The 13,469-nt window shown below is 40.1% G+C and overlaps 1 protein-coding gene across 1 annotated transcript in view; it reads left to right on the forward strand.

The window, feature by feature from the left end:
- Positions 1-13,469, forward strand: part of wapla (WAPL cohesin release factor a) — a 37,709-nt gene that overhangs the window by 22,351 nt on the left and 1,889 nt on the right. Inside the window, exons 8-19 of the mRNA XM_057847664.1 lie at positions 2,950-3,086; positions 3,675-3,786; positions 3,869-4,099; positions 4,164-4,275; positions 7,168-7,265; positions 7,469-7,545; positions 7,631-7,809; positions 10,430-10,545; positions 10,662-10,892; positions 11,007-11,217; positions 11,709-11,797; positions 11,990-12,085. Coding sequence (XP_057703647.1) covers positions 2,950-3,086; positions 3,675-3,786; positions 3,869-4,099; positions 4,164-4,275; positions 7,168-7,265; positions 7,469-7,545; positions 7,631-7,809; positions 10,430-10,545; positions 10,662-10,892; positions 11,007-11,217; positions 11,709-11,797; positions 11,990-12,085 — 1,689 coding nt within the window. The remainder of the gene's footprint in view (positions 1-2,949; positions 3,087-3,674; positions 3,787-3,868; positions 4,100-4,163; positions 4,276-7,167; positions 7,266-7,468; positions 7,546-7,630; positions 7,810-10,429; positions 10,546-10,661; positions 10,893-11,006; positions 11,218-11,708; positions 11,798-11,989; positions 12,086-13,469) is intronic.

The following is a 13,469-nucleotide window of genomic DNA, read 5'->3' on the forward strand; positions in this document are numbered from 1 at the left end:
AATAAAAAAAATAATAATAATAACAGTTGTATTTTCTGTTTCAGAGCTTTAAATGTATTGAATTGTATCGAAAATCGTACCGAACCATGACTTAACTGTATCGTTGCATCCCTTATACATACATATACAGTATTTTTTTTTTGCAAAGAGTGGTATCGGAATTGTATCGGTATCGGCCGATACTGCACAGCCAGGTATCTGTATCGGTATCGGGCCCAAAAAATGGTATCGGTGCAACACTAGTTTTAAGTAGCGTATTTTATGCACAATTAGACGCATCGGACTACAAGGCGCACCTTCATGACCTTCATTGAATGGCTTTTTAAAAATTTGTTTTCATATATAGGGCGCACCACTTTATAAGGCCAGTAGTAGTAGTGGTTGGGGTTGTGCTATGCATGCACTAGATGGAGCTGCGCTAAAGCGACTGTCATGCCATGATTAACCAATATATAAGGCGCATCGGATAATAAGGCGCACTGTTGGCTTTTTAGAAAATTGAAGTCTTTTAGTTGCACCTTGGAGTGCAGAAAATATGGTACATAAAACGTAACATTTTTGATAAGGGTCCCAGGTATAAAACATAAGAATTTTTCCTTACACAAATCAGACAAACATCCTGTTCTTTCAAATCAAAAAAACAAAGTGCTGCTTATTAGCATTTTTTTTCTTGTGGAGAGCACTAATATTATTTTGTGTGACTAATTTATTTTCTTTAAACAAACTAAACTACAAAATCAAATAAGGAGGAGGCAGACTGTAATGAATCTGTTTTCTGTATCAAACAGTTGTTCATAAATACAATCCAAAGCCAATTTCAAAGCACGCTCGCTTGAATCAAAATTTACTGTTCAAATGGGAGTTTGTATTGAAAGGAAACTCTAAGCCGTTATGTTTATGTGTGTGGTTTCTTTATTAAAAGAAATAGGACAACTTTACTGTCTAACAATAACTTGTGTTGATATGCTTCTCCAAAACGCAATACAAACGGACACTTGAGACACTGGTTAGCATAATTGCTAACTAGCTTAGCGCTCCGTGCTAACTAGTAACGTCTCATCAACAAAAAATACAAACAATACAATTGGCTTCATTTGTTCATCTCTGACAGAGGCACACTGGATCTAACTACACAAAAGACAACCTAACCCTCAACACTTCGTAATACTGTATTATTGATTCAGCAACCCAACCCTAGTGTAGCAGTGAACTCTCTCTCCTGCTCAAATAACTGGCGTGCGTGCAGCCTTACATTCCACTCAAACAAGGACCCAAACGGGATTCATGCTAGCTGCTGGCAAAAATCGATTAATGAATTAGTTGCCAACGAATTTATTGATCAATTTAATCGATTAGTTGTTGCAGCCGTAGGTTTGATGACTTAAGCCCATCCTTGTTTCTACCCATTAATAGTGTTTTTCAAAATGGCGACAGGTGACATCCTGATACTTTTTGTTGTGTTATAGGAGACTAGACAGAATCAAGAAAAGATGTTCATGCTGCCGACTACAACTAAATATGCACAATGTCCCCATGGGCAAAATGTTACCCCTGGCAAAAATCAAGGAATCACCACTCTCGGAGGATGTATACGCAGTCACCGACTTTCACATCTTTTATTTTTTTCTTTTTCTTGAGTGTTTCTTAAACCCAGAAAGTTGCCATTCAAAATGACTATTTTTGTGTCATGTCTGTTAAATGCTTTTTTTCTACAAAATTTAACAACTGCGTGAACATCCTCCGAGACAGGTGATTTCATCTTTTTTGCCAAGGGTTGTTCTAGTTCGAAATACATGGCCCGAATGGGTGTTTGAAAAAGCGTTTATAGGGCAAGTGACTATTTTTAGTTATTAAAAAACCAAACCAAAACGAACAAGCAAAACAAACAAACAAACAAACAAACAAACAAAAAAAAAATACGTAACCCCATAAAGGCCTGTCGTCCACATATTAACACAATTACAATTTGGTTTACAAGTGCTGCCTACATGACCCAAACTGTGATGTTCAAATAGAGTAAGCGGATGCCAGGTTTCATTTATAATTAATTGTATTATACATTTATTATTAATCATTATTTTACAATAAAATATGATCAAAATAACTAAAACCAGAAATACATTTTAGTTACGGCCCCAAATAACACTCTAAAGTTTATTTATTATTTTATTAAATCTTTATTTAATAGTATTGCCTGTCATTGACAACAATAGACCCTAATTAATTTAAACGGGGTGGACTGGCTGCGAATGCTCAGATTTCAAAAGCCATGGAACGGAGTTTGATGTCCAGCCCATTGATTACTGCCAGTCAAAATGGATTGGACATCTAGCGCCGTCAATGGCAGCCAATATTGTTCAAAAGTGCCCTGTAAAGGGTTACTGTATTCAAGCGCTTAGATGTTCAACAAACATCTCGAACTGTCAACTTTTTAGCTGGTGGATGCATTCAAAAAGTTAAATATCTCTTATGAAGCAAAAAATATTTCTGCCCTTGCTTTTTCATGTGTCAAATTCAGATAATCGCTTCGACTCTGCATATATTTATGTAAAAATGGTCCTGCAGAAACTTGAAAAACATCAACAAATCCATTTTACCCTGGAAAAAAGTATAAGCCTTAAAAAAACGTTTACTTCCCAACGGTTGGCCATTTACTGCCATTTAAAACCCTCCCTTGTCTGTTGGTTTGAGTTAAAGAAAGCAAGCACATTACTAAATAAACAATTAAAACGGTTAAATCCATCATATGGGACTTGAAGTTCTTTTCACCTGCACCCTTGCCACTCTAGTGAAATGCTATAAGGTGTATTAGCTCCACTCTTTCTGTTAATGGCGCCAGTAGACTGGAAAAAACGGGAGTAAGCATTTCCCGAAGAGCCGATGGCGTGTCTGGGCAGATGCCCCAGCTTTACCAATTATCTGTAATTAACCTCATTTCCATTCTCCCAGCTGTACACGGTGGTGCAGCACGTCAAACACTTTAACGACGTAGTGGAGTTTGGCGAGAATCAAGAGTTCACAGATGACTTCGAGTACCTGGAGACTGGCTTGAAGAGCAGTCAGCCGCTCAACACAAGATGCCTTAGGTAAGCAGAGAATATGATGAGTTGGCGATCACAGATGGTTTTTGTTTTTTACCCATGACACGTTAATGCTACAGTTTAGTATAACTGCCAAGTAGCCGATTAAATTGATTGAACAGTGCAAGCGCCTGTCACTTAACATTTGTCCGTGTCGCTGCCTATTAGGCAATTTAGAAAGCAACTTGTGCTTCTTGCCAAAGCTCATAAACCTAGATCACTCTGCCTCATCGTGTCTTGGAAAAGCTCCAAGCTTTTTGAAAAGGTTTTCGGGATTATGATCATCTCACCAGCTCGAGTGAATAATCCTGGTTTTGGATTTGCATCAAGAAGATGCCTGCCTCCTGCATGCTTTGTTTTTGTGATGCTGTCATAAAGATTCATGCAGGGAAGTTGAGGAAAATGTAAATGGCTCTCATGTTTTAATTTATTTTTCATTTACAGAAGCAGTAGACAAGGCAAATGTACTGTATCTTACTTTGGCAAACTCAATAAAAATATCTGGAAACATGTTTGTTGCAGTGTTACCTCAAATATTGGTTGATGGAAATGAGCAGACGGTGAGGTTCATGTAATTTTTCCCCTTTATTCCAGTATAATCAGCCTGGCCACACGGTGCGCCATGCCCAGTTTCAGGATGCATCTGCGTGCCAGAGGCAAGGTGGCGCAGGTGTTCAAAATGCTCAGCGACTCAGCTCAGCACCCGGTCAGTAGCAAGGCCTTTTATAGATTCCGCTTCCCCACAAATTACTATGTCCACTCACGCGGTTTGCCTGTCGGTCCATCAGAACCTTGCCCTGTGCACGGCAGCGCTCATGTACATACTGAGTCGCGACCGCCTTAATATGGACCTGGATCGCGCCTGCCTGGAGCTGATGATTAAACTGCTAGAACTCGACCAAGATTACTCTGCTCACCAAGACCAGCTTACTGCAAAGGAGGTGGCCAAGGTGAAGGAGAAGATCCGGAAGCTGTGCGAGACTGTGCACAACAAACACTTGGACCTAGAAAACATCACGGTGCGTTGAAGAATGCCTTTAATAAATAAATACGGGATGATGATAATTTTTAACTTCTTTGTAGACGGGCCATCTTGCCATGGAGACATTGCTCTCACTCACATCTAAAAGAGCGGGTGATTGGTTCAAGGAAGAGCTGCGACTCCTGGGCGGTTTGGACCACATTGTAGACAAAGGTACATAAAATGTTCAATGGGCCTCTTACACATTTTGAGAATAATCTACTTGGCAATGCACTACAGGTGTGTGCGAAATTTCCGATTCTTAGATTATTCGCGATTCGGCTGTGGAAGATTCGAGAACGATTCACAAACATCCAAATTTCGATTATTGACATATGTCAAGTAAAGCAGAACTAAAACACAGTCAGCGTGGTCTCAGGGATCATGCTTGTCCGGGTAATGACAAGGCTAGGGTTGGGCATCGTTTGAAATTGAATGATGACGGTTCTGATTCTGGTTCCATGTTTCGATTCCGGTTCCGAACGATTCTCGATTCTGATACTTTTGAGAAGCAGGGTCAAACAAAAAAAAGGGCAGGGTAAAAAAAATCTATAGTTTAAAATGTATTAGTTTATATTAATGTCGTCTTGATTTTTTTTTTTTTTTAATTTTATGAATTTAAAATGTATTATTTTTAGCTAAATGTTAAATTTATTGTTATTATTAATACAATTAATATGAAATTTATGAATTATATGAACTTCTCACAGGGTTATTTTTAACTTGTATATAAATATCAGTCTTTGAACTAGAATGTGAAGAAGTTTCTTTCCACAAGAGTGCACTTTCACAAACACGTTTATTTTTTCAAAAACTCACAAAGAAAACATTTACTTATATTCTTTTGCCATACACTGCGGGGAGCTACGAAGAAGCATGATGTATAAATTGTTCTATTCATTATAATTTGATATAGATGAAAAATAATGTTTCCTTGTCTGTAAAACCAATTCTGTTGTGTTTACAGATACGTGCAATGTTTATGTTGTGACTATACGAGTTAGGCCAGTGAGTGGCGCTGTAGGGGAGTGTACGTATAATGCAGAGAAGAAGAGATGGGAGCGTCTGGCTAGGATGCTTTGTGATGTGATGCTATGTTTTCACTGCTACGAGTTCATTAAAAAAAAGTTATCGAATGCTTCATATGGCTGCTTCTTTCTAAATAAGCAACACAACAGATTCCCAGACAAAAATCCTTTTAATACTGTTGATTTTAAGAGGTGTCTGCTGCTTTAAGATGGCGGCTGTTTACTAACACCAGCGAGTCTGTCATTTCGCATCTATTTCTGTTTATATGTTCTAACACCGCCGACTCTTTCATTTTGCATGTAGTTCTATATACATGATATCAACCATAGCTCGACATAATAATACAACTTATTCTCTATTTTCCATCCATCCACTCACTCCACTCACTCACTCACTCACTGCTTAATCCGGGGTGGGATTGCATAAACAGCAGCAGACAGACGTAATGTATTGTTTTACTTACCAGGTTCTGACGGCGCAGCGCGTAAACTACGTAGCACTCAGCTAGCTATGCACTTGGTTCTTGTATTCCATGAAGCCGGTCGTGCCAGCCACCTTTGCATGATATAGTTGTTTTGCAAATGTTGCACTGAGCTGGCTGGTCTTTTTTTTTTTTTTTTTTTTTTGTAAAGTTAAGCCAAACTTTTGAGCGCCGCCGCACCATGTCCATGGTTGTAATCAAGTTGCAATGCACAAACACGTGCTTCTTGTGGCTGCATCTTCGTGGTTTTCGACAGCAATTTTTTTCCGCTCGGCGGTCAGGGCATCGAAACATGGAATTGAAATTTTAAAATTCGAATGGTTCCAGGAGAACCGGAGTGTTAGAACCGGGTGCCAACAATGCTTGATATTCGATGCCCAACCCTACACAATGCTCAACTCATGTCGCCAGATAAAAAAACAATAATACCTGACTGCTGCTGACAGCAGCTACAAAGTACGCCCACATAATGCTACGGTAGATATCACATGTATAAAGAACTCGGCGGCGTTAGCAGCACATGTATAGAAAACTAGACTCAAAATGACAGACTTGCCGGTGCTAGTAAATAGCCGCCATCTTAAAGCAGTAGACTTCCCTGGAAGGCTGTTGTAATTAACTTTTTATCTAAAATACTCCTAAATCTGAATCTATCTTTAAAACAGTTTTAAAACTTTCACATGTCAAAAGTAGACAGAAGGGAAATTATGGAATAACAGCAGCAATTTTAACAACTTTAATGGTTTATTCACAACATTAAATTAGTTGAATGTAGTTTAAAGCTGCTGATACAGAATGGGGACTTGAGTATTTCATGTACTGTTTTGACCTGTTAACTTGATACTGAAATAGTCGTTTATTTAAGCCTGAGAGGCTTTTTGTACAATGTTTGAAACTCGTGTACAAAACATTAAAAGCAGCTAATAGCTTGGGTATGGGGGTCATCCATAATCGATTTATAATCGAATCGTAGCCTCTGAATCGTAATCATAATCGAATCCTTAGGTGCCCAAAGATTCCAACCTCTAGAATGCACTTACCAAATGGCATGAACTGTTGGTTTGTGTTGACTTTATCAAAATATTCTGCCATTCATAGGGCCAAGTGAATATCAAGTTTGTGTCCACCGATTGCTAATATATTGCCCACCCATGTGTCCTCAATGACCCTGCCCTACCCGTATCTGCACATCCTGAAATGATCATATTGTTTCCAACACAGCTGAGAAAGTAATGATGAGATTACCCTAATTTAAATCGGTGTTCCCATTTGGAAGGCCGCGTGAGGCTTGTTTATTATTGTTGAAGTAATTTACAGGCAATTTTGGTGTCTCTGCATTGTTGTTTCATGTGTTAAAGTAACCATATCGAATATGTGCCAGTTGAAATGCTCATGAAAAAGTACACAGTCAAACATATCGGATAGAGGCATTAAATTGGAAAAGGGCACCTGCAGTGTAAATCCAGCCTAAGAGCTACTTTCCACTGTGAGTTATTAGAGCCTCTAACTTGGATGTGCCAATCACTTTATCTCATTCTTCACTGTCGTTTCTGTAGTAAAAGAGTGTGTGCAAAACCTGAGCCAAGAGGACAACAAGGAGAACCTTGTAGCGTCTTTATGGGGAGCTGAAAGATGTCTGAGAGTGCTCGAAAGTGTAAGTGGCAGGTATCTTATCAAACATCAACCTCAAGGCCAAATTGATTGTTAAAACCATGCATGGTTGGTTGGCTTTTATCCTGCTGATGATTGCTCAGCCCATCAAAAGTCTGATTTGCAGCTTCACTGTAGTTTCCTCGACTCCTCTCCTTGTACTTAAACTTATTTGATATCCTTTCTTTCTCCTCTGGGGGCCAACAGGTGACTGTGCAAAATCCGGAAAACCAGGGTTACTTAATTGCATACAAGGACTCGCAGCTCATCGTCTCCTCTGCAAGGTGAATACCAAAACAGTCTTTGAAGAAAGCCTGTTCACGTTGAAGGATCACTTTCTCACTTGAATATGTGCTAAACTATCTTCAGAGCGCTGTGCTACTGTGAAGAAATGATCCAGCGCTACAGCAGAGCTTTGAACAACAGTTCCTTGTCAACTGAGTCGGGCACTGCTCTGCCTCACTGTAGCTTCAGCAACGTGGGCAAGGCCGTAGAGGACTGCATGAGGGCCGTCATTGGCGTGCTGCTCAACCTCACCCACGATAATGGTAAGTATATTAGAATATACAAAATGGCTCTATAGATAAATTTGATTTGATATTTGGGTGATATCGTACTGTTGTCAATATTACAGGTGTATGTTTGTTGGTGCTATGACTCATGGGATATCATGGTAGTTGGGCTGCAGTGAAACGAGGACGTCGGACGATGTCATGCGCGAGAAAAAGGGTGTAAAATTTCCCAACATAGTTCGTTGTATACGCCCCTTAAAGCATGCGCGTCGCTCGTAAGGTGTAAAGTTATTGTCCTTAAAAAAATCACTGGCCATTTTAATTTAGTGTGCTAGCTTCTACTAGCCGTTTGTTGTCAACACTGACATGAATACGTAGATGCCTCGTTGAATTGGGCTGCCAAGTGGGGTTGACGTACCAGATGGCCACCATCTTGGATGAGATGCTGCCAATTTGATGGCATGTATATATGCTGTGATCATAGATGCCGCTCTTAAATCTTTACCTGAATTTTACAATGACCGGTACAAATATAATATACAGTGCCTTGCAAAAGTATTCGGCCCCCTTGAACCTTGCAACCTTTCGCCACATTTCAGGCTTCAAACATAAAGATATAAAATTTTAATTTTTTGTCAAGAATCAACAACAAGTGGGACACAATCATGAAGTGGAACAAAATTTATTGGATAATTTAAACTTTTTTAACAAATAAAAAACTGAAAAGTGGGGCGTGCAATATTATTCGGCCCCCTTGCGTTAATACTTTGTAGCGCCACCTTTTGCTCCAATTACAGCTGCAAGTCGCTTGGGGTATGTTTCTATCAGTTTTGCACATCGAGAGACTGACATTCTTGCCCATTCTTCCTTGCAAAACAGCTCGAGCTCAGTGAGGTTGGCTGGAGAGTGTTTGTGAACAGCAGTCTTCAGCTCTTTCCACAGATTCTCGATTGGATTCAGGTCTGGACTTTGACTTGGCCATTCTAACACCTGGATACGTTTATTTTTGAACCATTCCATTGTAGATTTGGCTTTATGTTTTGGATCATTGTCCTGTTGGAAGATAAATCTCCGTCCCAGTCTCAGGTCTTGTGCAGATACCAACAGGTTTTCTTCCAGAATGTTCCTGTATTTGGCTGCATCCATCTTCCCGTCAATTTTAACCATCTTCCCTGTCCCTGCTGAAGAAAAGCAGGCCCAAACCATGATGCTGCCACCACCATGTTTGACAATGGGGATGGTGTGTTCAGGGTGATGAGCTGTGTTGCTTTTACGCCAAACATATCGTTTTGCATTGTGGCCAAAATGTTCAATTTTGGTTTCATCTGACCAGAGCACCTTCTTCCACATGTTTGGTGTGTCTCCCAGGTGGCTTGTGGCGAACTTTAAACGAGACTTTTTATGGATATCTTTGAGAAATGGCTTTCTTCTTGCCACTCTTCCATAAAGGCCAGATTTGTGCAGTGTACGACTGATTGTTGTCCTATGGACAGACTCTACCACCTCAGCTGTAGATCTCTGCAGTTCATCCAGAGTGATCATGGGCCTCTTGGCTGCATCTCTGATCAGTTTTCTCCTTGTTTGAGAAGAAAGTTTGGAAGGACGGCCGGGTCTTGGTAGATTTGCAGTGGTCTGATGCTCCTTCCATTTCAATATGATGGCTTGCACAGTGCTCCTTGAGATGTTTAAAGCTTGGGAAATCTTTTTGTATCCAAATCCGGCTTTAAACTTCTCCACAACAGTATCTCGGACCTGCCTGTTGTGTTCCTTGGTTTTCATAATGCTCTCTGCACTTTAAACAGAACCCTGAGACTATCACAGAGCAGGTGCATTTATACGGAGACTTGATTACACACAGGTGGATTCTATTTAACATCATCGGTCATTTAGGACAACATTGGATCATTCAGAGATCCTCACTGAACTTCTGGAGTGAGTTTGCTGCACTGAAAGTAAAGGGGCCGAATAATATTGCACGCCCCACTTTTCAGTTTTTTATTTGTTAAAAAAGTTTAAATTATCCAATAAATGTTGTTCCACTTCATGATTGTGTCCCACTTGTTGTTGATTCTTGACAAAAAAATTAAATTTCATATCTTTATGTTTGAAGCCTGAAATGTGGCGAAAGGTTGAAAGATTCAAGGGGGCCGAATACTTTTGCAAGGCACTGTACAATAATATAATATAGGACACAGTTACACATTAAAAATATGTTGTCAGTCATCCATCACACTACCGGTAGATTTTTGCTATTTACATTGCAGAGTAAAACAAAGGTGGTTTAAACATTGTGTTCAATATAAATGTTTGTCCGAAGCAGAAATTACCTATTTGTCAGCATTTAGATTTCCATAGCTTCCAAAATATTGCACATTTTCTATTAATATAATTTTGAGGCCTTCGGTGTGCGTTTTACCATTTTAATCTTTAAAAAAAACTTTTTTTTTTTTATCAAAACACGCACCACCTAGCAGGTGTAGCATCTGTAAAGCAGAAGTCATTTTGTATTCAGAACAGAATCATTTCATTTTTAATGCAAAGTTATGGATTTAATATAAAAATTCTTAAGCATACCAAGCTGCTGGGCATTGGCAGTAATGTGTAAAAGTAGGCATTTTAATCTCATGAGCTCTTTTTTTTTTTCTTCTCTCCACAGAGTGGGGAAGTACAAAGACTGGTGAGCAGGAAGAGCTCATTGTCACGGCACTAAATTGTGTTCTTCGGGTGCCACGCTTTATCCCACAGGAACAACGCTTTGACGTGCGTGTACTGGTAAGGTGTTTGAAATGTGATATTCTGATTTCAACCAATCTTTAACCTTATTGAATAAGTAAATATAAATAATTTATTTATTTTTTTAAAATCATGCTTTCTGCTTCCCTGTTCAGGGTCTCGGTCTACTCATCAATTTGGTTGAGTATAGCTCAAGAAACCGGCACTATCTGGTGGACATGGAGTACAACATAGATGACTTCTGTCTGGAAGACAGCCTGACGCTGCCGGCCGAGCCAACACAAACTGACGCGTTGGCTGAGTCGGCACAGTCGAACGCGCCTGGGATGGAGGAAGATGGAGCGGAGAAGCCCAAGGCCTGTGGTGCTTTGGCTGCCCTGGTAAAGGTAGGGAACATATTGTGGCAGCGATTCTTATTTTCGTAGAAAGAATCACTGCCCAAATACAGACGTTTTCATGTATTTCTAATATTTAAAAATTCTCACTTCATTTCTTCTCAGCTCTTTCTAGAGAGAGAGAGAGCTGCGATCCTAGCAGAAGCCAAAACGGACGACCTCATTAGCGAGGCACCCAAGCCCCAGGACCAGAGTGGCGAGTGGAAGGAGACCATGGGAGAGATCCAGTGGGTGGCAGCTGAACCAAATGACGGCCAGCCCGAACTAGAGAATCCAAAGAAAGAGGAGGAAGATGAAGAGTTGGACCTAAACAAAGGTAATCTTTTTTTTCCCAGAAAGCATCTGAGTTTCTAGAGATTGAAATAGACGGTGCACATTACAAGTGTAACAAGCACACGTTAAGCCACTTTTTTTTACCCTCATGCGTGGGGTCTCTCACAGGTAAAAATGAGTTGAGCTAAAAGTCTGCACACGTGCAGTATAAAGTTGGGTCCTGTATTTACTGAGGGGCAAGTTTGCTTGGAAATGGTCAGCTATCCACTGATTTTGACAGCAAACATTTCGACTGTTGCTGAAATATTCCACTAATGACTTATTACCATTCCTGTAACTTGATACCGTGAAAAGGTCAGGTGGTGAAAGACTGTAAAATCGCTCAATCGTAGCATTCATCCTTCCCCTTCAATTTAAGCCGTCTTACCACCTTGTGTGGAGATGCACCTCTAAATTGTATGCGGAAAACTGGGCAAAGTGGTCGGACTTGTGATGATGTGAATGATTTCCCCCTCCACCCCTTCTTTTCTACAGCTTTGCAACATGCGGGCAAACATATGGAGGACAGCATTGTCGCCTCCTACACGGCTCTGCTACTGGGATGCCTCTGCCAAGGCAGCCAGGTACAAATACACACGTACAAAACGGTTGCATCTTACCAGTTTTTGCCACCTTTGAGACATGTTTGATGAATATACCATTTAGAATTGTATGCCCACAGGTATGTTTGGCTTTTCAGGTTGCACTTAAATATATATTTCATTTAAAAAAAAAAATCTCAATTTTGTTTACCTGTATTCCTTTCTATCTGGCAGGTGAACGTGACTACTGTGAGAGAACACCTCCCCAAAGGAGACTTCTCAATCATGACAGAAATGCTTAAGAAGTTCTTGAGCTTTATGAACCTCACTGTGAGTATCAAAGTTGACAACACCACTATCTAGAACTGGATGAATCATTGATTTTAATTTTTCAGTTTGATAAAAAAATGCAGTCATTTTAGTGGCCTTAAGGATGTGCATTACTACCACCAACAGTGTGGCTGCAAACTTTTTAGGACATATTATTTTTAACAGCTATGGTTTTTAAATAACATTTTCTTAATCCATAACTGTATATTTCATAAAAATATTAAATACAATAATGATTAATAATAAAAAAAAAAGTAATATAGTTTAACTTGAGATGCATATTTGTCCGTCAAATTTTGGGTCATGTAGAACACACATGTACTAGTATACCAACTGTCAATATTGTGGCCTAAATGACTCGAAAGCCCCTTTCACATACACTTGAACGCCGTTGAAATCCCAGGATCTAAACGGGCAGGCCTTGTATGTGAAAGCAATTTCCCGGGTCGACTCACACGAAGATTACGCAGACATTTAACGGGTCGCGTCTTAGTACAATGTCTGGGACTTTCCCGGCACGAGGAGTATGTGAAAGCAAGCGTTAAATTCCCGGGTCATAGTACCATGGCTGATGACGTAAACAAACATCGCAATTATCAACATAGCAAGCTGGAAAATAGCAAAATTAAACTGAAAGATAAAAAAAATTCAATTGCTACTGGATTGTAGAGGCGAGGAAGAGTCCATCGTCCATCTTTGTAAATGTGTAGTTTATTTTGTTGCCGATGTTAGGGTCCGCAACTGCGGAAACAAGGTTATACCTCAAAGCAGGAAACAACAGAGGGATGCATTCAAAGGTTTATTAAATACAAACAAAAATACATCTGATTGCGGGAAATGGGGAATAATACAGTGTCTTAGTGACAGTAGGTCGACGGGGATCAATAATACTAACCTAAGCAGGAGGCAGAGAGCCGATAAGACAAAAAAACAAATACACTTAAATACTAGCACAATGTAAGGGATTTCAAAACAAGGGCGGCAGACGAACAAGCTAGCAAATGCATGAGATTCAAGAATACAAGGCATCGAATGGCGACCAGCAAGTTAATATCTGGGCACCCTCCTCTTGGATCGCCTGGGCTTAAATACAGTCTTGATGATCTTGAATTGGCTGCAGGTGCGACGTCGGGAACACTTCCAAAACCGGCTCTGTAACAAAACACAATTTGACCAACATTGTAACGGCCGATGCCGACCAAAAATGACGTAATGTCTGGGTTATATAATCACGCCAGCAGCCCTCCCCCGCACAGAGAGCACCACAAGTCTGTGAAAGTGTCCAACCCGCCTTATTCCCTGGATATCTCTACATGCGTGAAAGCAATGACGCGAGTAAATCCTGCGTCACCTTCCATGGGATTTTACCGGGATATGTTTGTGA

Source organism: Corythoichthys intestinalis, chromosome 10 (genome assembly GCF_030265065.1).
Source record: "Corythoichthys intestinalis isolate RoL2023-P3 chromosome 10, ASM3026506v1, whole genome shotgun sequence".
NCBI classification, from domain to species: Eukaryota; Metazoa; Chordata; class Actinopteri; order Syngnathiformes; family Syngnathidae; genus Corythoichthys; species Corythoichthys intestinalis.